The sequence below is a fragment of the Phoxinus phoxinus genome (genome assembly GCF_949152265.1).
Source record: "Phoxinus phoxinus genome assembly, chromosome: 25".
In the NCBI taxonomy this organism is placed as follows: domain Eukaryota; kingdom Metazoa; phylum Chordata; class Actinopteri; order Cypriniformes; family Leuciscidae; genus Phoxinus; species Phoxinus phoxinus.
In genome coordinates, this window is record NC_136900.1 from 5,688,560 (window position 1) to 5,715,257 (window position 26,698).

Consider the following 26,698-nt stretch of genomic DNA (forward strand, 5'->3'; position numbering starts at 1 on the left):
CCATAATATTTTCGTTAATCTTAGAAATGCAAAACAATATAATTTTAACCCCTTATATTGGCACAGCCATTACATATTTAAAACAGTAATATGCTTTACTAAACCTAAACTAATCTTGACAAACTATATATCATTTGAAAGCTTACAATCTCTAGTTTACATATTTGGTGACTGATTTTCAATGTAAATTACAGAGGAGCCGTAATTTATCAATTTGCAACAAGAATATTCTCATACTCCTAAGACCTTTATTTTGAAATAGTGATGAACATGAAAATCATGAAAGAATGGTAGAAACCTCAGTTTGTTTTCATGCCAAGAGTTCAAAAGATAGCATCCATTCAATTATTTTATAAAAAAAGGTCTGAAAATGTTTTAAATATAAAGAAAAAATATAGATTCACCATTTGTGATGTGGCAGCGAGCTATAATGCACATACGTGATCTTTTTGTTTCTTAAGAGGTTGAATTAATTTTAAAATCTGCCAAACTTCCAATACTACTTCTGAATAGGATGTCTACTTCATAAATTGTATGAAAATTGTAAAAAATAATGGTTCAGATCACTCAAACAACACATGGAAATGGAGGCGCCCTTATATGGGCAGTAATGTCATATTTTTTGAAGTATCAACCTTAAATTTGAAAAACAACTTGTTCAGATTTTTGGCTTTGATTTTTTTTTTTTTTTGCATTTTTAGAGTCCACCAGGTTTTGAAAATATATATTTTATGTAAAATATGAATAATTAAATTTTAACATTGTACATTTTCATAAACTCAAACTTCTATAACTTTTTTTCTGTTTAATTTCCATAATTTATTTCACTTCTACAAAAATCTGCCAAATGTCTTCTTTAAAACAAGACCAATAATACATCTATATTCCAAAGCATTCTTAAATTACAACCATTTAAGTTCGGAATTGCATTTTCATGTCTATTGAACACCGCTTAAAGTGTTGAAACCTGAGAAGATTGTCATTTCATTTCAAGTCCAGATAACCAAAACCTTAAGGCATTGTAAAACGTATACATGTGAACATACAATCACTTTATATGATAAACAGATAAAAGTTAAGCATTTATTAATAATAATAAAAAGATTAACACACACCCACAGAAGCATGTGCGTGTCTCACACACTAGAACAAACCTCATTGGTTTTCATTGCACACACAAGCTTCATGTGTAATGTGCGTGTGTGTGTGTGTGAATAAGAATAAAAAGAGTAATGTTCGCATACAGCTCCAAAAACATTTATTAATAAACAGCACAATATTTCCACCGTCAGTTCTTCATCAGGAATAAAAGACTAAATGAAATGTTCATCATCTACATCAATCATATCTCTTCACAAGACTTGGATTAAATCACTTTCTAGTTTGGGTTACCTGGACTTTCATTAGAAGGGACAGAAATCTCTCTGGTTAATCTTCTAAACACAAATGAAGATGTTTTATGAAACCGAAGTCTTATGGGTTTAGAACACCACGAGGGAAAGAATTATTGCAGAATATAAATTTTTGGGTGAACTAACCGTTTAACTCTACATATTTACTTCACAGCATTCTTCATTTTTCCGAAACATTTTATGTTCCCTTTCTGAAAACATACACAGCATGTTCAGAGAAAATTATCCTTTGATTAAATCAAAATTGTTAATGTAACAACTATTGTTAGAAGACAAGTGTATCCATTTTAAGCAGATCGGATCGGTTGAAGTAAATACAGCTGCACACATTGTTTTAAAAGTCATTTTTTATCAGGTCAGCGTGGTTTTCTTCAGCTATCAATAACACACAGTGAAATGTTGATGGCGAGGCTGGCAAATGTATTCACTGTAGAGACAAAAGGGGGAAAATCTGGAAAATAGGCTTGATTTTCTTTCCTTACAATATGAATAAAGATCATCAAGCCTATTTTAATACCATTAAGATTTTGCATTGTGACACTTTTTTTTCATAAAGCAAATTTCTATATCTAGAGATAAAAATCATCAGCATAAATAATACATTTCCTTCCTTTTAATTCAGGGCTGAAAGTGACCCGGGCATCGTCTCGGTGAGATCGACCCAGGCGGCGTTCAGAAATTAAAGTCCTGCAATACTGCGCTGGACACAACAGATACTGATCAAGCTCAAAGCGATCTGGAGGAGCTTATAGAGAATAAATTAAAATAAATACTCAGAGCTGAAATGTTAAAGGGCAGACAGGCAAAACAACTTCATGAAATGAACACTTCAACTAATTTGATCATGTAAACATAAAACAATGTACAGCAAGCTTCATGCTTCTGGATTAACATTAAAGTGATGAGTGTGATGTTCAGTAGTGTTGGGCGGTGTTAGGTCACATGCTCCTGCTGGTCAGTTACAGTGGTTGTCCTGGTTGAGTTGGGACAGCTGCTGGACACATGAGTCGGTGTGTGTGAACTGAGCATGTGGAGGCTCAGCCCTCCTGTCCGAAATCCTCTGTGAACTTCTTCACCTTCAGCAGGTCATCTTTGTTGACGGTGGGGCGTGTGGTGGCCAGAGAGCGCAGCATGTCAGACTGCAAACACACACACACACTCCGTTACACAACAGCACATTAGCTGTGTATTTGACACATTAAACTGATTTCCAGGGGCATTTTCACCTTCATAAAAGCCAATTTTTCCTAGCTTTATTAGATATATCATCATTTATGTCAAGTTCTTTGCACATTTTACTGTACACAAGTATTTCCACATTGCAGAAGATGAATATAAGACATTTAGATGTACTTACACTTCCATTACATACATAATGCTATGAGATTAAAGTTTTAAACACAAAACTTTTAATATTAAAATACACCTATTGTGTCTTTTTTTGGATGTTACCTTATAGCCGTTTAATGTAGTTGTGTGTGAATGTAAAAGGTCTTCAAATATCAAATTGAGTTAGTCTGATTGTGAAAACCTGAAACATCAGTAATTCTAGCGGTCTTCAGTGCGGTAACTTCCTGAACAAACCCAGGTTTGTAAAAGATTTGCATAATGGTCTCCACTGGCTGCCCGTGAACTACTGTGACCCTCACACACTGTAGTTGTAGCTGAGGCCTGGAAACGTTTGGTTTGTGTTTTCCTCATGTCGAGAAGACACTGTGAAAGCAAATCCACTTTGTATGCACTTCCAAACAATAAGACTTGATCCGGTTAAACCGACACCATCGCTACTGTTCGTATCGCTGTGAATCTAGTGCTGAGGAAGAGCAGAAGTTGTAATCATCGTTTCGTTTCTGACACGTGCTGTAAGCCGTCGACCAATCACAACTGACTAGGCCATCTGACCAATCAGTTCTTTAAATATAGGGCGCCCCTCGCCTGTGTTGCATATAATTGAATAAAGAATAATATATTTATATTTAATATTAACTCTTTCTCCGCCATTGACAGAATATCCCGGTTTTCCGTGTTATACGGTAGGGGGCGCTGTTACACATCTTCTGAATAAGTACTGAATCTCCGGATCAAAACAGGCGAAGAAGAAGCAGAAACGAGCGATATCACGATAACACGATCATCAACATTAAACAGCATAAAAATCAAAACTCGAGCCAGGACGAGCTACAGGACTGTGAAGCGTTGAGGTGTTGATGGACTCGATCTACTCATCTGTGTTTTGATCATCGTTCTGAATCCCATCTGGATGTAGTCTGACAAAAACGTGATTTTCTCCGCTTTTTGCTCAAAATGTTGCTTTTTTTTTTCAAATGTTGATATAAAAGAATGCATGAAGCTAGAATAAATAAATACAATTGTTAGTTTAAAAGAAAAGGTTCTGTTCTTTCTTTTGATATATTGCATGTTCAGATATTCATGCAACACAATATTCAGTGTGGGCCATGACGTTTTCGTGAAAATGGCCGGCAAACGCTGGCGGGGAAATAGTTACTATATTTTCTGTCCAATTTTAGTGTTACTTTTAACACACTGTACTTTTTTATTCAGTATCATTAACATTATTGAATTTTGTTAAAAAGTCTAATTTTAATACAATTATACAAAAAAAGCTCATTTAAAATAATAAATCATTTTTAATCGTTTTCGGCCAAGTGCATCCAGACTTTTTGGTTTTGGACCAGAATTCTCCTTTCGGAGCATCATTAATTTCTATGGTTATATATGTGTGAAATAATTAGTACTTATAATAGGGCTGCACGATTATGGCCAAAATGATAATCACGATTATTTTGATCAATATTGAGATCACGATTATTTGTTGATATGAACCAAAACAAATGTTAGTGTCACAGGCTAATTATAACTCAGGCATGTGATTGGCTAAGGACAAAAAAGCAGGAAAATATACTGAGACCATTTAAAATGTAGGCAATGTTTATAAAGAACCCTTCTTCCATATCCACTTAGGTTTCTCAGCTTGCACTCTAGGATTTGTGTGGTCCAGGTAACGTTAGCTTTGCATTAAAAAATGGTTATCATTCGCATGGCTACTTTTACTTTTATACTTTAAGTACATTTCTAAGCCTGTACCTTGGTACTTTAACTTGAGTAAAGAAGTTAAATCAGTACTTCTACTTTTATCAGAGCATTTTTTAACAGAAGTATCTGTACTTCTACTTGAGTACGAAAAGTGAGATGGACTATTTTCTTTAGCGGAAGCAAAATAAATTGTTTTTAAATAAATAAACTCCTTTTAAAATCAATATTTTGTGTCAAATTATTGATTTATTTGGTAGGTAGCCATGTAATAAGCGGGATAATGTAGAGTTTGTCTTACATGTGCTTCATGAGGCACCAGCGCGCGGTCTCTTGCTCTCTTCTCTCTCCCTCTGTCATGCACGCGCTACGCGGTTTGGACTTTGGAGCACCTTTTTTTTGTGTGTGTGTTGTTGTTGTTTTTTTTACAGATCTGCATGATTCACGTAGGTCACATTTTCTGGTCGGAAAATCCGGAATTCCGGATTAATCCGGAAAAATCACATCCCTGATAACTGCTTTCACGTCCATATTGTGCTACATTTCCTGCTAATGTACAAATATGTGCATCAAAATAAAATGGGTCCTCTTATTCACCAAAATTCAGTGCATCTCCTTTTTATAACCTTTATTTTACCAGGAAGAAAACTCACTGAGATTAAAATCTCTTTTTCGGGAGTGTCCTGGCCAAGATAGGCAGCTAAGTTTACATAGACAATTTACATCAAAATTTACAACACACAAACAAACAATATAGAATTGCGCGCGTGTGCCTTACAATATAAAATAATAAATTATTTATTTTTATTTATTCTTTATTTATATTTTATATACATTGTAATTATAATTAATATTAGGATAGACTAGAGATAGTATCTTCTATTATAATTATTATTACCTATTATTACATGGCTTGGTTCAATTCTAATGTAGAATGCGGTCTGTTATTTCTAGATAACACACCGTTGCCATGGACACGGTGTCCTTCAACGGAAGCAATACAATTGTTTTTAAATCAATAAACTCCTTTTTAAATCAATATTTTGTGTCAAATTATTGATTTATTTGGTAGGTAGCCATGTAAGCGGGATCCCCATGTCGGTGAATAAAATTTAGTCATTGTTATTTGAAATCTCTCGCGCACTATTGCTCGCGCGCAGACACACTCGGTCTCTCGCCCAGTTCGCTTTGCTTTTGTCCAGTCCGGCAAAACATTAAAGTTTCTACATCTAGAAACTAATGCCTAGTTCACACTACAGGATTTAAGCCCGATTTAAGCCCGATTTGCAAATCGTTGAGCTCGCCGACAGGTCGGGTTGTTATCGCGTGCAAATCGCGGGGGATTAGCGGCCAATGAACGCCCGCCAACAACGCATCGCAACGCATCAAGACGAAAGCAGACCCCTCGCAGACGCGTCGCCGAGCCCAGAAAAATATCTAGCATACTAGATATCTGGAGCTGTTGCACGACTCAACCACATGTGATGTCATGAAGCATGGGTTGAGGTCACTGGGAAAATACCGTTTATATACTGTCTATGGAAAATACGCTTTTTTTTTTTCTTTTTTTTCAGAGAAAATCATCGCGCAAACAGTTTGCAGCACTAATTTCTGTCTGACGTCCATATTCAAACAAAGACTCGCGTGTTGTGTACTTGTGTTCTTCTTCGCTGGGTAGTGGCGCGCGTGCTGTATTGCGTCATTTCCGGTTTGTTTTATCGCGTGATTTTTCATGATAAAACGTGGTTTGTAGACAAGATAGAATCGTTGGGTGACAGAGTTGTTGTCACCTCGTGTAGTGAGTTACCTCCTGTTGCGGATCAATCACGCTGTGTCGTGTGGTGTGAACAGCTCAACAACTTGAACACTCCTGATTTCACAGAGAGCGAGTCATGTAGTGTGAACTGCACAGTTCAGCCTGACGTTTTAAAATCCTGTAGTGTGAACTTGCCTTAAGCTGCGCGGTGCAGGGAACCACTCTGATTATTGGCTCGTCATGGAGCCAGCGCTAGATTGGCTTTGCAAAAAAAAATAAAAAACTTTAATATGGAGCGTTCTATGAACGGAATGACGCATTTTATATATCGCACGATCACACGAATTTGATCGAAATTTGATCGTGATTAAAATTCGATAAATTGTGCAGCCCTAACTTATGTCTGGTCTACTTAGCACATTATGAGTTCAGAGCTTAATGTGAAAAGAAGTCACTGATCTCACCATGCACACTATGGGCTCCAGTAGTTTGTCACTTGGTACGTCCATCCAGGTCATCTCTATGGCCTCAGGGTCACCGGGAGAACACGGGGTCAGGAGGTCATCCACCATCAGAGAGCTGTTACTGCGGGACGGCCCTCGCACCTGATGAGCAAAGAGAGCAAAATACCCTAAAAATACACTTCTAGAACATCGAGTTTGAGGTTACAGATTTAACCGTTCATTTAAAAGCCACACACTAATTATGTCTTTAGTTCGTCACTTTCCCCTCTAATGCATGTAATAACTCATGTTATTAATTCATCAGCGGTCTCAAACCAGATACGCAATAGAAAGCTACTGTATCTCTGATGTACAATTCAATCATCCTTGTGCATCACAGGGGTGCAAACACATGTATGGTCAAAAAAGAGAGAGGTAATCGAAGCCCTAGTCCTGCGGCAAATATATTATACAAATATATATTACTGCTATTTCATGAAAACAATTTCACCTGATGATTTGAATAGCTCTTTTTGTAAAGAATTAATAATTCTAGGATGATTGGGGTAATTGTGTAGGGCAGGCCTAGTGCATCTGCATAGAAACTAATAAACAAAATACAAATATAAATACAATAAAACACAAATACACAAGAAATGAAGCAGTGCTTTCTGTTTTTCAGGTAAATTAGCTGTATTAAGTATTAATATAGTTTATATTTTGACAAAACGTGATTTTTCTCTTTCTCTTTTGTTGTTTGATTAACTTTGGTGACACAAACAGCTGCAGGTATATTGGGTGCTGTCCCTTAATTCGTATCTAATACTGGTAATAATGACACGCATCCGTTTTGACTGCGTTTACAGGGAAACTCGTTGAGACGGACACTGGCTTATTTTTTCGTGCACATGTCTGTTCAAACACAAATAGATAAGATAGAAAAGGGAATTCGGTGTTCAGGAAACTTCACGTGCTGTCTGCGACTGCGTGGCTCTGTGCGCCGACAGAGCATCTACATTTGGATGTTAAACATAATATAGCCTGATACAGCAAAGACAACGTCGGCAGTATTGACGGCAAAATAGGCTACAGAATATTTAGTTCTGACAGGGGCAATATTTGAAAATCGATAATTAGGCCTATTTTTTTATTACAATTATATATGCATTTGTCAAAACCGAGAGACTTTCAAGCATCAAAATGTAATTTATTAATATGTATTTGCGCCTTCTATTATGTCTGAAAACTTCCAACACTCTTGCGTGTCGCGTGAAAAATAGGCGTCGGTTGCGGTTCTATTTTTAGCACGCGGTTTCGGCGCAGCTCGAGAAGTGTGTGTGTCATGCAGGCATTGTGCTCTAACCAGTTAACATGAGAGCCGACATAAAAACGGACACTACACGCCACGCAGAGAGAAATGTGATGCAGTGGCAGATCCAGAGTGAGACAGAAACACTAGTGGTTCACGCTTGCGCACATACTGCTGGTTTGGCGCGCAGTGTTCTGATTCGCTTATTTCCTATTTACTTGTTGGTGGACGCAATCCAGAATTACTGTTGGTTAAATTATAATCAGACCCCCTAAACCCCCCCTTAAAAAAAAACTTTTCGGATCTGCACGATTCACACAAGTCACCCAAACTGACGTGAAAAAACCGGGAGGCGCCGAAAAGCGCGCTGTTTGCACCCCTGGCATCAGTTCTTCTCATTGAGTTGATTTTGACCTGAACTGAATGGACGATGGCACTGTTGTCTTCTGCTGAGCCTTTCAAGTCGTTTTATAGTTGACGCAATTTGCAACATTGACAGTTATTGAAACAACATTGATCTGAATAGAGTAGAATAATAGAGCTGCTTATAGCTGGAGCTAGTGGTGCAACTGATCACAAAACTCTGGATGTATTTGTTGTTTTATTAACATTAAGGAATATTAGGCTTCACTTTAAGACCGAATAAACTGAAAAACATCCGGTTTCTATCACAACTGTTTACTTATGACATAACCGAGAGACTACTTGCCAAGACTGGTATTGAGACGTGTATTTTGAGAGTGTGTGTGTCCGTTCAAGTTCAAGGAAACCCGAAAGAGAATTCGAGCGCTTATCTGAAGTGTATCTCTCAATTCAATAGTGCTTTATTGGCATGACTGTAAATAACTAAATAATAGAAGAAGATATTCTTAATATCCCCCTCTTCTTCGCCTCTTCTTCCGCATTTAAAAATAGTTTGAATGTGTAAATTGGCAGGAGAAAACACGTCCAACTGATAAAATTTCACTCTATAATGGTTCAACTTAGCAGTTGATCCGTGATCCAGCATGTGATTCACTGATTAACTGTTAAGTTGAACCATTATAGAGTGAAAGTTTATCAGTTGGACACGATCTATTGCACCCTGAGCTAAAACACATTTATTTCCTAACTGATGACCTTGACACCGCTGATAACTGTGGTTACCTTTTTGAAGTGCGTGGCGGACTGCACTTTCCTGACCGGCTGCATGAGAGCATCTCGTACTATGACGCTGATATCGGCTCCAGAATACCCGTCTGTTTTGCGGGCCAGCTGCCGCAGGTCTGCCTCGGTCAGGCTGTGAGGAGTGTTGCCCAGATGCAAGCGAAACATGGCCGACCTCGCAGGCTCCTCGGGGAGGGGGATGTAGATGCGCTTCTCAAACCTGCGAGACCGCGGGGAGACCGGTTAAACACGGGTGTAGAACATGATCTGTGTTTTACATTTATTACACTGACCTCCTGCGAATAGCAGCGTCAAGGACCCAGGGAATGTTAGTAGCACCGAGAACTAATATCCCATCACTGCTATTACCAACACCTGCCAAAGAGAGACGCCAGAAAACCATTACACGATGTCAAGACAGATGAGCTTATAGAAGATTATGAGGAAATCCTGCAACATTCTGTGTGTGGGTCAATATTTTTAATCATATTTAAAATGTAACCCGCATACTACATTCAAAACCTTTATACACCTGTCGTATTCCCGGTTCCAGTTTAATTCCCCCACCAGTTCTGACCCGATGGAACGGGAGCTCATAAAACTGGTATAATTAAAAACAAAATGCAACAAAAACTATATTGTATCTAAACAGTCTCTTCTTATTAATGAGGGAATGTGCAAAAATGTCCACGTTTTAAAATGCTACCGTGGGTAACACTTTTACCCTGTCCTTGTTACATATGTTACATGTACTTACCATAGTAACAACAGTAAATTATGCATAATTACATGCAACTAATCCTCAAACAAATCCTAATCCTATAGTAAGTAGGGGAGCGCCGGCACAGTTGAAACACTTTTCAGATAAACGTAATTTTCTAAGATAAGGTTACAGATCGATTTTTGTTGTTGTGTGTGATCAACAACTCACATATGTGTTCTCTTAGTATCATCTGTTATTACAAATATAGAATGATTTAAGTAAAAATTGAACGGTAGTTGTGCTTTGTTTCCCCGGCGGGACGGTTGCAACACAGGGGTGGGACGGATGAAACGTACTCGGTTACCTAACGTAACCTCGGTTCTCTCTAGAAGAGGGAACGAGTACTGCGTACTGAAAGTACGCACCGGGTAAAGTCTCTTTGCTCGAGATATTGAAGCCAAAATTTATCCTTAAATTTCTATATATTGTAAACGCAGTGCAGCAGCAGTCAGACCTAGAGCGGGCAATCTAGCGCGCTCATTGGCTGCTCCGCGGCAACTGCTGCAGAAGCGCCCTCACGCGGCAAAGCCCGCCAAAATGGGAGTGGCTTAGCGTATATAAGGGGCCGTCAGGCTGCTAACACTCGATTTTTTCATCACTGAAGCGAAATGAGCTCGAAGCGCGACACGGCAGGGAACGCAGTACTCGTTCCCTCTTCTAGAGAGAACCGAGGTTACGTTAGGTAACCGAGTACGTTCTCTTACGAGAGGTTCTCTCGTACTGCGTACTGAAAGTACGCACCGGGAACCCCTTGTAAACGCCGTGTGCGCTTAAGCAGTCACTATATGAATCCCAGGGGGGAACGCCCCGGGGGACATGGATAAGTGAAATTTAGGTGGCCAACAGAGTGGGCTCGCACCTGTACATAAGCACTTTATGAGGGGATATACATACAGAGCGGCACTGCCGGTCTTATACTGAACACATCTACCCTTGTAGCGCAGTTCACGAGTGAGTCGCTAGGACTTTTTTTTTTTTTTTTTTTTTCAGACTGAAAGGAGTCTAGCCTGCAAGGCGGGGACTTCTAGGTTGTAGAACCTAACAAATGTAGACGGGGAGGCCCAGCCTGCCGCCGTACAAATGTCATGAATAGAAATCCCGCTGGACCAAGCCCACGAAGAGGCCATGCCTCTGGTGGAATGAGCCCTAACGCCCAAGGGGCATTGCAGGTCTTTTGACGCGTAAGCCGCAACAATAGCGTCCACTATCCATCTGGATAGGCTGTGTTTCGAGGCGGCGAGACCTTTGGTGCGCCCACCGAACGAAACAAAAAGCTGCTCCGAGCGCCTGAAGGCGGCGGAGCGCGTGACGTAAATTCTCAGTGCTCTGACAGGACAAAGGAGGTTCGCATCGACCTCGTTGCCCGATGCCGGCAAAGCTGAGAGTGAAATGATCTGTGCTTTGAACGGGGTACCGATCGCTTTGGGGACATAACCATGTCTCGGTTTAAGGATGACTTTAGAGTCATTAGGTCCAAACTCGAGGCACGTAGCACTCACAGAGAGCGCGTGTAAGTCACCCACACGTTTAACTGATGCAAGAGCGATCAGAAACACGGTTTTGAGCGCGAGGTACTTCAACTCCACAGAGTGTAGCGGTTCGAAGGGATGCGCTTTCAGGGCCTCTAAGACCAGGGAAAGATCCCAGATAGGAACCGAGGGGGGCCGTGGGGGATTCATCCTCCTGGCTCCTCTAAGGAAGCGGATGATGAGCTCATTCCTTCCTATCGCCTGGCCGAGCGTCGACTCGGCGAACGCTGCGATGGCCGCGACATATACTTTGAGCGTGGAGGGGGACCTGCCCCTGTCCAACATCTCTTGAAGGAAGCAAAGCACCCACGAAACTCCGCACGTTTGTGGCTGTATGCCCTTGTCCGTGCACCATTTAGTAAACACCGACCATTTAGACGCATAAAGCCGCCTGGTAGAGGGGCCTCTAGTTTGCGTGATCGTGTTCACGACCCCTTCTGGCAAAGCAACGGGTACCCGTTGACTATCCATGCATGCAGAGACCATAGCTCTGGATGAGGGTGCCAAATCGATCCGCCGGCTTGGGAAAGGAGGTCTTTCCTCACCGGGATCGGCCATGGGGCTGAGTCTGACAGCCGCACCAACTCCGAGAACCATGTCTGGTTCTCCCATCGGGGGGCTATGAGGAGCACCGAGTGACGCATTTCCCTGATTCTCTTGATTACTTGTGGTAACAATGAGACCGGAGGGAACGCGTATAACGGGCATCTGGGCCATGTCTGGGCCAGAGCGTCCTCGTTCTTCGAAAAGAATCTTAGGCAATGGGCGTTGTCTGTCGACGCGAATAGGTCGACTTCCGCCTTGCCGAAGCGGTGCCACAATAACTGGACTGACTGAGGGTGCAGGGACCATTCCCCGAGGGGAATGTTGTTCCTGGACAGTCTGTCCGGTCCGTCGTTCAGGCGTCCTGGCACATGCGTGGCTCTGAGCGAGCGCACGTGGTGCTGAGCCCAGACGAGGAGGCGTTCCGCCAGATCGCAGAGTGACCTGGATCTGACACCGCCCTGGCGGTTCACGTACGACACCACAGACATGTTGTCCGTTCGAACCAGTACGTGGTGGCCCCGCAGAAAAGGGAGGAAGTGTTTCACAGTGTACTCGACCGCTATCATCTCCAGACAGTTTATATGGAGGAGCTTCTCCGTGTCTGACCATAGGCCAAAGACCGGTCTGCCCTCGAATACCCCGCCCCAACCTAGGTTGGAAGCGTCCGTCGAGATAACTTTTCGGTACGAGACAGTTCCCATCATAACTCCCCGCTGATACCAGTCGGTCACTAGCCAGGGCTGCAGAGCTGAAACACAGCTCTGAGTCACACTGATTCGGTAACCGCCGGAAGCCCAGGCTCGGTGGTGTACACGAGCGTTGAGCCATCGTTGCAGGGGGCGCATACGCAATAGACCTAGCCGGAGCACTGCTGCGGCCGAGGCCATAAAGCCCAGCAATCTCTGAAACGTTTTCAGGGGAAACACTTTGTCTTTCTGGAAAGATGCGGCCAAACGCTGAACACGGCGCGCGCGCTGTGTTGACAAGCGAGCCGTCATTGCCACCGAGTCGAGCTGTATTCCTAGAAAGGAAGCTGACTGACGGGGCAGCAGTGAGCTCTTGGTCCAATTGACCGTGAGACCCAGGTTTTCCAGATGACTGAGTAGCACAGCTCTGTGAGACACGAGTTCCGCCTCTGATTGTGCTAAAATCAGCCAGTCGTCCAGATAGTTCAGTATTCGCATCCCCTGACGCCTCAGGGGAGCGAGCGCCGCGTCCATGCACTTCGTAAATGTACGGGGTGCTAAAGACAGGCCGAACGGCAGGACGGTGTACTGATATACCTGACCGTCGAAGGCGAATCTCAAGAATGGCCTGTGACGGGGTATGATCTGAATCTGAAAGTACGCGTCTTTCAGATCGAGAGAAATGAACCAGTCCCTCGGGCGAATTTGCGCGAGGATTTGTCTGGTCGTGATCATTTTGAACGGTCTTTTCATAAGAGCTTTGTTCAAATGTCTCAGATCTAATATAGGTCTGAGCGCTCCGTCCTTCTTGGGCACGAGAAAATAACGGCTGTAAAAGCCTGACTCGCTCATAGAAGGACGTACCGGCTCTATCGCCCCCTTGCATAACAGTTTTGCTATTTCTGCGCGAAGTAGGTGTGCTACTTCTGGGTTCACGCTCGTCACTGTACGGGCTCGGAAGCGCGGGGGACGGCGAGCGAACTGCAGTGTGTGGTGGAAATTTTAATCCTAGATGTGTTTATTTTACTTTAGATGTGTTTCTTTTACTCTAGATGTGTTTATTTTACTTTAGATGTGTTTCTTTTACTCTAGATGTGTTTATTTTACTTTAGATGTGTTTCATTTACTCTAGATGTGTTTATTTTACTTTAGATGTGTTTTTGAATATATACGACTTGTATTAACGTTGAACTTTTATTTACTCATAAGCATTTAAAGGAATATAATCATATAAGCTGAAGCACAATAATAAAATATGTAACCAAACATTTAGAGATGCATAAGTTAGAATAAGCTTGCAGGAACAATATGTTCTAAGAAGAACTAAGTAGCAAGTGACCTTTTGTACTCCAAGTGTGAAGAAAATATGTGTGTGTGTAGCTTTGTTCGAACTAAAGATAGGCAATAGGTGTGAAAAGAGCAGGGGCTGAGAGAGGGGTTTTTTTGGGCAGACAAGGCATTGTTCTGTTCAGATAGAATTTATGATTAGACGAGATCTTGAACACGGACGTATACAGACGTTTCCTTTTAAGGTAAACGAGACAAATCTTTATGACAAGATGCAACCCACTCAGGATGTGTTGAGGGTATATAATCTTGGCAAAAGGGACTGACCTTTGCCTTCTCATATCAGACGTTCTCTGTATGTGAATGCCAATTTCTTGCAAGAAATAAACTTTTGATACTTTGACTTTTCGAAGGTTCCACTTGTCTGTTTTTCCTCCTCACTTTTCAAATAGAATAATTTCCACAACAAGTGTATAGCCCTGTCTTACAACATTCAGCACCCATTCTGACACGCCCGGGATCGCTTCCCATGCTTTCGCACGCATAGCTAGGGGCAGAATGGTCTCCGCGTTCTGAGCGCCGCACTGCGCGGGCTCGAGAAACTGAAACGGAGGTATCAGCGCGGCGCGCGCGCCCTCGTTTGCTGAGTAATGCTGCTCGCTGGTTACAGCAGCCTGCCGTTTCACATTCAGTAACTCGGTCGCTAGGGACGGAGAATAGTCTGTGGCGCGAACAGCGGTGCTTGTGAGCGATATGGGGGGAACAGTGTTCGTCAGTGAGCGCGCGTGCTCGTGAGCATGTGCAGCGCTTATATATAAACACGGCCTATTGGCTTTATTAGTTTCGCCCCCCGAGATAACTGTACAACAGAGCGGACATTTTGTAGGTGTGGGCACTGGGACGTGGGCACAAGTCCTACATTTAACACTCGAGCGGTACGTGCCCGCTTTATGTGAGTGGGCTCTGTGACAAATATGGGGGACGTGCTTGTGTGTAGGGGTGAACACATTGGAGTGGGCACATTTTCTACACATAGAACACAATCGGCGTGAGCCGTATGAACAGACATTACACTCTTTTTGTGACTTATCTGGGTCGCCGTGAAAACGGCGTTTGTGTGCAGGCGAGCGTGTACTGTGAGTGGCTCGTTGGCTGCTGAATACACAACTGCAGTAGCCTTGTTTAAGGGGACTGACAGAGCGGCTAACTTTGATGGCGGTCCGGCGGCGGCGGCGGGACTCGCGCATCTTTTCCTCTTCGCGGTGGCTAGGAGGATTTCGCGGCCTCAGGCTTCAGCACGATCTTCTGTCGCGGTCCCCGGGGGGGAGGCGGTCTGTGACGGCTGTTTGAGCGCGATCGAGGGCGGCCGCCCTGTCGCTGCTGCGAAGCTGATGGAGGCTGCGATGGGCGCTGTTGCGATGAGCTTCGTGCAGGAGGCTGGTTCTGGGAGCGGCCTGCAGCGGAGCTAACGCGTCGAGGGAGGAACAGCTTCATGGCTTGAGATGTTTTCTGTACCTCAGAAAATCTGTCCACAATCCCGGTCACCGCAGGGCCGAAGAGGCCGGCGGGGGAGAGCGGGGCGTTGAGGAACACGGCGCGTTCAGCCTCACTCATCTCGGCGAGCGTCAGCCAAAGGTGCCTCTCCGTTACCGTGAGCGAAGCCATGCATCGTCCCATTGCCTGTGCTGCGGATTTCGTGGCGCGGAGGGAAAGATCCGTCGCGCTGCGCAGATCCGTCATGATGTCCTGAACCGGGCGTTTCTCGTCCAAACGGCGGAGGAGTTCAGCCTGGAGGATCTGGAGGACAGCCATAGAATGCAGGGCGGAAGCGGCTTGTCTGACAAGGGCTGAGGTGGTCCTGCAGGCTTTCGACGGGAGGGCAGACTTTGAGCGCCATTTTGGTGATGGCGGGCAAAGGTGCACTGCGACCGCCTCTTCCACTGGGGGAATCCGGCTGTAACCTTTTTCGACGGCTCCGTCCACTTGGGAGAGAGTCGAGGAAGCAGGGGAGCGGAGTCTCGCGGAGAATGGAGCATTCCACGATTTAGAGAGCTCGCTGTGGAGCTCCGGCAGGAAGGGTGCTGACCTAGAGGCAGGCGCTAGGCGGCGGCTAGGTAGAAAGCACCCATCGAGCCTGTTGGGCGCGGGCGCCTCCGGTGGAGACCAGTCCAGGCCCAGTTGGTCGACGGCCATGGTGAGGAGGCGGATAAGTTCGGCGTCCACATTAGACCGGGCCTTGCCAGGTTCCTGCGTCGAAGAGGAGGTGGAGTGTGCTGATCCAGACCACTCTTCACTGTCCGACGCCAGGAGAGAACAGCTGTCGATGGCGTCGTCCCCCGCCTCGTCCCCTGTGTCGACGGCAGTGAGGGCCGAAGCCGTCATCTGCGCGTCGGGAAGGGGGGGCGGTGAAGGAGAACGCGAAGCTCGAGGGGAAGGTTCCGGCGAGCGTTCGCGAGCGACGGGCTCCGGGAGTCTCTGGGCACGGCGCTTCTTCTTTCGCGGGCCACTGGAGAGAGGCGGAGCGACAGCCTCGACGTCGAAGAGGGCGAGTCGAGCCCGCAGGGTCGAAATCGCCATCTCATCACACTCGATGCAGCCACCCGTCGAGAGAGCGATGGCTGCGTGGTCTCGGCCCAGGCAGAGAGCGCATATCACGTGGCGGTCTCCGTCGCTGAGCGCGGTTCGGCACGAACCGCAGGAAAGACGAGGCATTTTTGTACAAACGCCTGCTCTTTTAGGACGTGAGTCGCGGCGGCGAGCTCACGGAGAGGTATATAGAAAGGATACTTTTGTCGCCGGATAGCGTAGCTGGCACGGACGGCTGAAGGTGGCGAAGACGGCCGGCTTCCTCAGGCGCTGTCCTAAGCTGGCTGGTCGCTGGATTCGACGGCGGCGGCTTCTCTCGGAGGTCAGCGAAGCGTAGAGCGTCGCTGAAGAGATGAAAATCGAGTGTTAGCAGCCTGACGGCCCCTTATATACGCTAAGCCACTCCCATTTTGGCGGGCTTTGCCGCGTGAGGGCGCGAAGCGCCCTCATTGGGCGTGACGTCACGCTAGGGGCTCAGTGGTAGGCTGCAGCAGTTGCCGCGGAGCAGCCAATGAGCGCGCTAGATTGCCCGCTCTAGGTCTGACTGCTGCTGCACTGCGTTTACAATATATAGAAATTTAAGGATAAATTTTGGCTTCAATATCTCGAGCAAAGAGACTTTACCCGGTGCGTACTTTCAGTACGCAGTACGAGAGAACCTCTCGTAAGAGAACATAACAGTTTAAACGGCAATTATTCATCTAATGCTTGTTTTTATGAACAATACCTGACACGTAACTTATGTACATATTGTTACAAACGCATTTTGTCATTTATTTTAATTTAAAAAAAATCATTTTAACCATTTTTGTTCTATTGCCCAATAAACATAGGCGATAAGCATATGCGCATTCTGTGTAATCTTTCTAATAGGCTATTTTGACGAAGACAGACAAATCCGTTTACAATTAATTATCTTACACTTCCTCCTTGAGTCATATTGAGTGTTTACTAGTTGAAAAGCCTTAACAGCGGTTTTCCTATGACCAGGTTTAACTGGCAGGAGGCGCTGTTTCAATCGTCCCGGCTCTCCCCTACATGTAGTTGCTTAATATTACTCAGTACTTAAATATATAATTACGACGCAACAATGACACCTTAAAGTAAAGTGTAACCCTACCGTGTTTTACTATATTTAACCCATTTTTTTATTAAAATAAATTAAATATTTACAAGAACCACTGTGATGCAAAAATATATATTTTATAATTTTCTTTACCATGGTATACATTTACTATATTCTATAGAATATATTAAGAATGCTAACAGATAAAACATGATTTGACAGTTCTAAGGGTTTAGTGTCCGTTTTACGATGTAGATGCTCCAGCAACAGTAATATTGTTATTTGTGTTCGCAGTCACAAACTGCCATCGAGTGTTTCTCACCCTGCATCTGCACCAGGAACTCCGTCTTGATCCTCCGAGCAGCTTCACTTTCATTCTCATTTCTGGATCCACAGAGAGAATCCACCTCGTCGATGAAGATAATGGAGGGCTTGTGCTGGCGAGCCAGATCAAACAGGTTCTTCACCAGTCTGGAAGACACAAGACATCATTCAGAGAGTCCTGCACTTGCAGACGGTCAGCACAGGGAGCAGAGACTGAAGCTCACTTCTCACTCTCGCCGAGCCACTTGGACATGAGGTCAGATGAAGACACGGAGAAGAAGGTGGAGTTATTGGCCTCGGTGGCGACAGCTTTGGCCAGATAAGACTTCCCAGTGCCGGGCGGCCCAAACAGGAGAATGCCCCGCCACGGGGTGCGCTTGCCTGCATCACAATGTACACACAGATTATAGTCTTGCAAAGAATGGGAAAAAAACAGCATCTTGAGTCATTAAAAGAATGAGCTTAAGAATGACATAAGGACATCAAGGTACTTTTTTTTTTACATATTAATTTAGAACAGATTATTTATAAGAAACATACACCGCCGTCTAAGGCTTTTATCATGTTTTTGAAATGAAAGCGTCTCTTATTCTTTTTTGCTTAGTAAAAACAGTTTTTTAATTTAATATGTAATTTATGCAAATGCTATTTATTCCTGTGATGGCAAAGTTGTATTTTTAGTATCCATTACTCCAGCGTTAAAGGAGAACATTTTTAACATTGAGCTCATTTTTTGGTAAATTTGGAGTGCTGTTAATACAGAGAACAACGACAAAAATCGGTGTTGCCTACACCGTGTTATCCTCTTTTTAAAATTTGCACCCTGTTGACTTCAATAGGGCAAGTTTTAAACCTGCTTTTATTTCTCTTATCATCCTTGATGTGTCATTACAAGTGCCCAGCCATGTTGCGAGATCCTTCAGAGTGAACACGGTGAATCTGACTGCAGTAGATGTGAAAGATATGAATAAAAATGATGTTATATCAGCCAGCGCTCATACCAGTATTTACATCCTGTTTTCGGTCGAAGTCCAAAGTAGTCGATTGTCGAGTTCACGCTCGTGATCATAGGTAACTAAACCTATGCGCGTGAACTCGACAATCGACTACTTTGGACTTCGACCGAAAACAGGATGTAAATACAGGTATTTGGAGTCGGAAATCATCTAACATGGCTGGGCACTTGTATGACACATCAAGGATGTTAAGAGGATAAAAGCAGGTTTAAAACTTATACCTAATATAATATAAAATATAAAACATTTAAAAAATTAAAAAATTTTTTTTTTTTTTTTAAGAATTCCTTAAAAGAATCGGAACCGAGAATCGTTAGGATCCAGAATCGAAACAAGGAATCAGAATCGGAATCGTTCAAATTCAAACGATACCCAACCCTATTCACTATACAGTATGGAAGAAGGCATATTCAGAGACACAGTGCCTCTGTCCAGCACAGCTCAGCTCAAACACACCTGCGCTAATCAAGCTCTTCAGGACTGAAGAAGAAGAAAATAATAATAATAAATCACAGACGGGTGTGCTGAAGCAGGAAATAAACTCTGCAGGACAGTGGGTCCCCAGGAGCGTATTTGAAGACCTCTGATTTAAACTGAAAAATAATTGAATACAAGAAAGCCACACTGGTGGAGGTTGAGGAGAGAACCTCTGATATGATTGTAAAGCGCTTTGGGTGTACAGTAGTACATATGAAAGCGCTGTATAAATGCCTCATTCTATTCTGTGTGTTTATAATTGTCCCCGATCTCTCCTGATGAAAAACATGTGAACGCTACATAATTGATTCTGAGACTGACCTGTGAACAGGTGTGGAAATTTGATGGGTAGAATGACAGCTTCCTTCAGGGCTTCTTTTGCGCCCTCCAGTCCGGCCACATCATTCCACCTCACATTGGGCTTCTCCATCACAATCGCACCTGAAGACATCAATAACATTAAAGGACAAGTTCGGTATTTTACACTTTTTAGCCCTGTTTACAGATCATATCTGATGAAATAGAAAGGTTAAGATTAAAATTTGGACACATGCTCCTGTCCCGAGAACTTTAGGTTTATTTTAAGTGTAAAATACCGAACTTGTCCTTTAATAGGCACCAAGATACTTCCGGGTGGCAGAACGCGAGCGGCTTCGACTGACTAACTGAAGAGATCCAGCCAGCTGCGGTAACAGTCACATAGTTAAAAACATTGTTGTTGATCAAAGTTGAAACGATGATGAAAACGTGTTGTGTTTGGGGTTGCGCCGCCAGATATACAGCAAAAGGTGTAGGGTTTTATCGAAAGTAGTGCTAAAAGCAGTGTTGTAATGTAACGGAGTACAAATACTTCGTTACTGTACTTAAGTTGAAATTTCACGTATCTGTACTTTACTTCGCTATTTAAATGAATGTCAACTTTCACTTTTACTCCACTACATTTCCTAGATAAAATGTATACTTTTACTCCGCTATATTTCCACTAAGCATCTTCGTTACTCGTTACTACAAAATAAAATCAGAAGAAATGTGGTTTGAGGTTTGGCGAATCACTGCTCCTAGATTACATTACGCACACTCTATTTCAGCGTAATGCTTGTTTGTTGCCAAAGGAGGAGGATGCAAAACTGAACCCGCCATGGAAGCGCGAGCCGCGGCCGCGCGCGAATCCCAACGCGACGCTTCACAAGATAAGATGCAAGTGGCTAAACTAAACCGCTGATTTACGATAGAAGTTTTAAACGACCGACATAAATAATCAGTTTGCAAAGACTGTAATCAAAGCTCAGCTTCGGGAAGGGGAGATTTACAGGTAAAGATAAAGAGACTGAGAGAAGAAGAACGAGAGATGGAGATGAGAGAGGGGAGCAGGTAGAGCAATAGCCTTTTGCATACTGTGCCCAGAATGAGAATAACTTTATTACAATGGATTCCTATTTAACAGAGATATACATATGTTTTTTGCCAATGACAGTGGAAAAATAATATGCCCCCGAACCCCCTAGCAAGATCACTTTTGAGACCTCTGTATTTATAAAACCCTGTGTACGGCTAGTGCACTGAATATAAAATTACATTTTTGAAAAATACAATGAATTATAAGACTGAAGACTATACAGAACAGTGCACTATTGCAGACTAATATACTGAGGGTTTAATTATATTATTTTAATATAGTCAGTCGGGAACTAAAGTGGGCCGGACTAAGGCATGAAACTCCAGGGCTGAAAATATATTTTTTCTTAGTAGAGCAGTTAACTTAAGGTACATGGAGTGGGAGATAAACGATAACACAAGTACAGTACAGGCTGGAGGCTACAAAACACAAACAACAGCAGGTTGTACCAGTTAATAGTATGCCTAGTATAAGAAATCCACAATAAAGTTCACAATCAAAGTTAACCGCTTGCTTAAAAAAAAAAAAAAAAACTTTTTACTTTTACTTAAAATACTTAAGTACATTAAATATCAGAAAATTACTTTTCATACTTAAGTACAGTATAAATCAGATACTTTAAGACTTTTACTTAAGTAATATTCTAAAAGGTAACTTTTACTTCTACCAAAGTCTTTTTCTAGTACCATACTTGTACTTTTACTCAAGTATTGCTTTCTAGTACTTTATACAACACTGGCTAAAAGTAGGAAATCTTAATGATCCCCTAAATTATATGATTCATCCAACGTTTACCTTTCTGCTGCCAACATGCTTGCCCTTCAACTCTGCTTCGTGTAACGTTATTCTCAAAACGGTCCATCAACAAAATCATGGCAGAGCATTTATCTTCAGCCGGGGAAATTTGAGACTATATTAGTAAACTTGCCTTTATTGAAGATCAGACTCATTGCCAGTCACTGCCTGAAGGAAAAGAGCGCTGCCCACTCTCACGCATTGACCGTGAGACTCACACGCTCTCACGCCACACATCCATTTTCTCACGCAACTTACCCAAATGTATATTCCTCATACATACATAATATCGACCAATCAGTGTTTTTCAACCGCACAGAGGTCAGTATAACAGCTGGAGAACAATTATGTCACATGTCAAGTCAAGTCATCTTCATTTATATAGCGCTTTTAACAATGTAGATTGTTTTAAAGCTGCTTTACAGAGATAAACGTATAATTTAAGGTAACAGATTGTTTTGGCTTTATAGCGGTTCTTGAATAATGTTATTTTCCAGCTAAAGTTAGTTTTGATTGATTCACTTCCGTCGAAAGGATAATTAGTTATTAAATTAGGGGCCGCTAAGACGACACCGTTCTCTCTAAACAGACTTTAAACGCGAACCTGTGATAAACGCTGATGGCGCTCACGTGCGCATCAAGGATTAATTCTATAGTTATGTGTGTTTGAATATACGTGTGCATGTTTGTAATTCTCTACAAACCAAGCCTAAAATAAACAACTTGTCCTGCCTATAAATTTGATACAGAATTTTATTTTATTTTATCACTACGGGGGAGATACGCGAATTTTCCACATAACATTTACCTCAGGAAAGCCATTTAATGACCATGATTTATAGCATATAGCACGTTATTTTGGCTAGAAAAAAGTATTTAGCTAATTATGTGTAGGCTTACAATATTATATTTTTTACTTATATAATTAAATACAGTTGTTATTATGATAAAAAACGCATTATATTTAACCCTTTAGAACCTGAAGCTAAAATGGGTGGTTTTCACATATTTTGATTTTATGACTGTAAAATTCTAAAACAATGTGCTATCTTCATGTGCAAGTTGTCATCTTTTTCAGAAAAAGATTAGCTTTCAAAAAAATTACAGTTATTGACCATTATTGTGTCTGGTGAGTTTGTAAATACAATTTAAATAGACAAAAATAAAAAAAACGAGAATACATTTTTCCGATTTTTATTTAGAAAAAAACTGAAAAATCACGAACGAAAGAAACTAACCACATGTAAAGATACGTGGAAAAGTAACGGCCATCCGCCTCCCAAGTTTCATTAAAAAGCATCCCAATCCCCTCTTCTGCTGTCTACCACTTCTTTCACCATGTATTTGTTCGTGTCTTTTATTATTTTATGCAATCCAAAACACTCTAACCTGCCGCGCTTCGTATCTCTCGGTTCGAATCCTTCCTTCCCGCTCTGCCAGAAAGCCTGCTATCATTTGCTGACGGAAAGCATGAAATTACCGTAATAAGCCGTATATTGCCGAAACGCGCATGTTGTCTACTGTCAGGGGCAATTTGAATGGTTTTGATAGTGCAAACGGCTGAAGAGTTACGGTACAATGAACGCAGCTTGCTGATCTGTGTCGGCGACGACACATTCGGTTCTAAAGGGTTAATTAACATTTTGATTTTTATTACATTTTTACTGCCGACAGTGGGTCTCCTTTCCAAGCAATTTACTAGCGTTGCCATAGGAACGCTCCGGCTTTTGCCACCCGGAAGAACGTCTATTGCTGTCGTGACGTCATGGTGAATTGTCGTATTGGTTGCATTAACAAAAATGAAACACAAGACTCACCCATCAGATGCTCCTGGAGTTTCTTTTTCTCTGGATTTTCTCCCTCGCTGTCACTGTCACTTCTGCACACACACACACACACACACACACACACACACACACACACACAGTGAGCGATGCACTATACTCAATTAATCAACAACATCCAGCAGAACAAATAATGAATGAAGGCAAACTTGTCATTGCTCTGTGTTTCCTTCACTGGTTTCTTGCCCTGCTTGTCCTTGTTTTTCAAGTAGTCCTTGAGTTTCTCGGCTCTGTCCAGATACTGCATACACTTCCCACGTATGCTCTCCTTTGCCTTGTCACTGTGTGCTTCATCTGAGACACAAAAGCATCGAACTCTTAAAATCTTTGGTAAGAAATGCTACATTTACACGTTTAGAATCTTGAGAAAATGTAATTAGTTCGATCTCACTTTCATTAAAAAACTGAAACCCCCAAAAATGCCTGAAAGGAAATAGTTTATGACTCTCCCCTATGAAGGTCTCCTTCCCTTTACCTCTGTACAGATCAAACGTTGTCAAAAATTATTTCAGTTCGCATGGAAGCGACTAATAATTCTATATTATACATTTTTAAGGCCAGACAAGTCATTTGGTGATGTGAATTTGTAAAAAAAAAAAAAAAAAAAAAACTACACGCCTGCACACATATATATTATAATACCTATAGACTAAACGCATAATACGAATGTGCACGCCGTCAGCGTCTTCACAGATTCACATTTTTTAACTTTACACAGAGATCAACATTTTTTTAAACTTGCTACATAGTTGTCGTGCAAATGACCTGCCAGAACGCGTTAAAAGTTTTCTGTTTTCAGTTAAAATGGTGTCGTGTTACCGGCCCTAACCAACTAATGATCTTTGCAATGGAAGTGGATCAATCAAAAACTGACTAAAACTAGCTGGACAATAACTTCATTCAGCAATAAGCTTGACTCACATTTGATGGCGTGCAGGAAATACTCCACGGCGTGCTGGTAGAGTCTCAGCGCCTCCTCATAGTTCTTGGCCTTGTCCTCCTCTGTGGCTTTAGTCACCAGCTCAATCGCTTTCTGAACAAGAAAAGACATTTACAGTTACTGGTTTAAATAGTCACTCGGTGACAGACCAAAATATTATTTAGAAACGGCCATTTCAGGCCAATTCAACCAGAGGTCCGATTTTTCAATCTTTTCTTTTCCCCTCCAGGTTAGAGAAAAACAAATTATATCAAATATTTTCTAAGAAATGTATTATTTCTTGAAGGGTGTTCAAAATTACAATTTTCAGTTAATCTTTGAAGAAAGAGACAAAAAAAAAAAAAGACTTTTGGAAAGCTTGCAGCTTCATTCATTTGACTGTAAACAAAGATTATATTATATCAAATGAAAACTGGTGTGCCTATACCTCCAGAAACAACTTTCATATCACTATATTAATATTTAAGGCCATTTTTATTGGTTATAAGAGACCAGATCGTATTTGCACTGTTCTTTTCCAACAAAACAAAACTCTGGCTTGCTTATCTTTACTGTACAAATTCTGAAAAGTAACAAATTATTTACATAAACAATCATTTAAAAATCTTGAATTTTGAGTTCAAAAATACACTTTTTCAAATTTCAAAAAAAAAATTTTTTTTATCCTGTGGGTCAATTTATTGGGTCTAATATACAATTTTATAATTATGCAATTGTTTTGATTGAGAGAAATTAGGCAAACTCCTAGTTCAAAACATTATTTGTTTATGAGACGTTCCTCTTTGCAGACAAAAAGAATCAGATTTTGGAACCAAAATTAAACATTTTATTCCTGGAGACTGACAGACCCATTTGTAAAGAAGTATTCTCACTTATCACACCGTGTTCGTTCGTTGGCCAGAGGAGAACTGGTTTCTGAGCCTGGTTTCTCCCAAGGTTTTTTCTCCATTCTGTCACCTGATAGACACTTAATATTCAACAATATTATTGATCTGACTGTACTGACGCTGCTGTATGAGAACTGAACTGAGCTGGAGGATGATATCATTTTTTTGCTGAACTGCTTTATAAATAAAAATAAGTATTTTAATAATTGAAGATCTTTTACAACGGATCTGAACCAGCACTGAACTGACTTCAGCCAAAATACATAATTTTCCCGTTTATCACTGTGAAGCTGCTATAGAAATAAAGGTGACCTGACTTGACTTGACACTTAAAAGTCTATTCCAAGCCAGAAATATTAAAGATATTCAAGTATTTTTTAATAAATTGGAAGCAATACTCATTACTCACCCAACTTTGTGTCTTAGTCCACATTTTGTCTTAAATCAATGTGTTAGGAAGGGACATAAAAGTGTAACCTTGCAAATTATACTCAATTTCTGTTTTCAAAATGTTTTGGGAGGATTTATGTGTATATTGAGTTTCAGAAATTCTGTGTACATCTCACTTAAACTGTATTACCTTTATATTTGGCCCTTCTCCAAATAGACAAGTGTGTGTCAAAACCCTTCCAACAGCTTATGTAGAATGGTATTCAATATTTTCTCTTTATTTAGAGTGAAAATATGGTGTAAAGAAAACTGAAAATACGTGTAAATGCTTATTTACTTTCAGCACTTGCATGTACATTTGATTTGCTGTCATTAAATTGTAGACCGAGAGAATGACAGCTAGAAAGGCCTAACGTTACTGGTAATATAACGTTACATCAGCCATTACAAAAATAAAATCATTAATGCATTGTACATTTACAAATACATTTCGCTTGATAGCGCTTCAGTATTAAATTAAATATCGTATACATTAATATGAACTGAAATGTTGTTTTGTGGTTGCTTATTATGTCCCTTTAATATCTCCGCCGATTTCTGATATCATGTTTACAACCCTTCAAACCCCCTGATGTGTGTGAATTATGAAAGACCAGTAATTACAGATTATTTGTTCAGCCAATGTTCAGTAAATTATATTATTAAATAAGGATGATGATGATATGCTAAAGCTAAAGCTAATGTAAACTCACCTGCAGTGTTGACGTTGTCATTTCATCTCACGCGCCTGCGGTTTCACTGCAGTGTCCTATTATTACTATTTATACTATATTTAAATTGCTCGTTAAATAACGACAACAGTAAAATAGTATAAAATAGTATAATGAAGGTTCATATTATGTGGTATAAGTAAGCATAGAAAAAGGAAGTTGCTACCATCCAGTGTTCACCACAGCACTGTCCCCCGGAAACAAAAGCTGTTCACATTTGTTCCCTAGCTTGATTAAAACAAAATAAAATAAAATAATACAAGTAGTAATGTCACGTAA

At 41.6% G+C, this 26,698-nt stretch overlaps 1 protein-coding gene across 2 annotated transcripts; it reads right to left on the reverse strand.

The window, feature by feature from the left end:
* Positions 1–691: 691 nt before the first annotated feature.
* On the reverse strand, positions 692–26,679 carry vps4a (vacuolar protein sorting 4 homolog A). Of its 2 annotated transcripts, none has more exons than XM_079603025.1 (11): positions 26,402–26,679; positions 24,354–24,465; positions 23,582–23,726; positions 23,406–23,467; positions 19,719–19,838; positions 18,129–18,285; positions 17,903–18,051; positions 9,411–9,492; positions 9,118–9,337; positions 6,684–6,824; positions 692–2,551 (listed from the first exon to the last, which is right to left on the reverse strand). In XM_079603025.1, the coding sequence occupies exons 1-11, from the start codon at positions 26,420–26,422 to the stop codon at positions 2,450–2,452; spliced, it is 1,311 nt and encodes a 436-aa protein (XP_079459151.1). In that variant the 5' UTR covers positions 26,423–26,679; the 3' UTR covers positions 692–2,449. The 2 variants fall into 2 exon arrangements, with proteins under 2 accessions (XP_079459151.1, XP_079459152.1); XM_079603026.1 differs by lacking the exon at positions 26,402–26,679 and adding an exon at positions 25,245–25,356.
* Positions 26,680–26,698: the final 19 nt, after the last annotated feature.

What these genes read in the sequence shown, in the direction of transcription:
- vps4a (XM_079603025.1), bottom strand. Translation starts at nt 26,422, where the DNA reads ATGACAACGTCAACACTGCAG. An exon ending in TTTCCTGCACGCCATCAAAT is followed by an intron (nt 23,727 to 24,353) that starts GTGAGTCAAGCT and finishes TTTGTGTCTCAG; the next exon opens with ATGAAGCACACAGTGACAAG. An exon ending in TGGCTCGGCGAGAGTGAGAA is followed by an intron (nt 18,052 to 18,128) that starts GTGAGCTTCAGT and finishes TGTGTCTTCCAG; the next exon opens with ACTGGTGAAGAACCTGTTTG.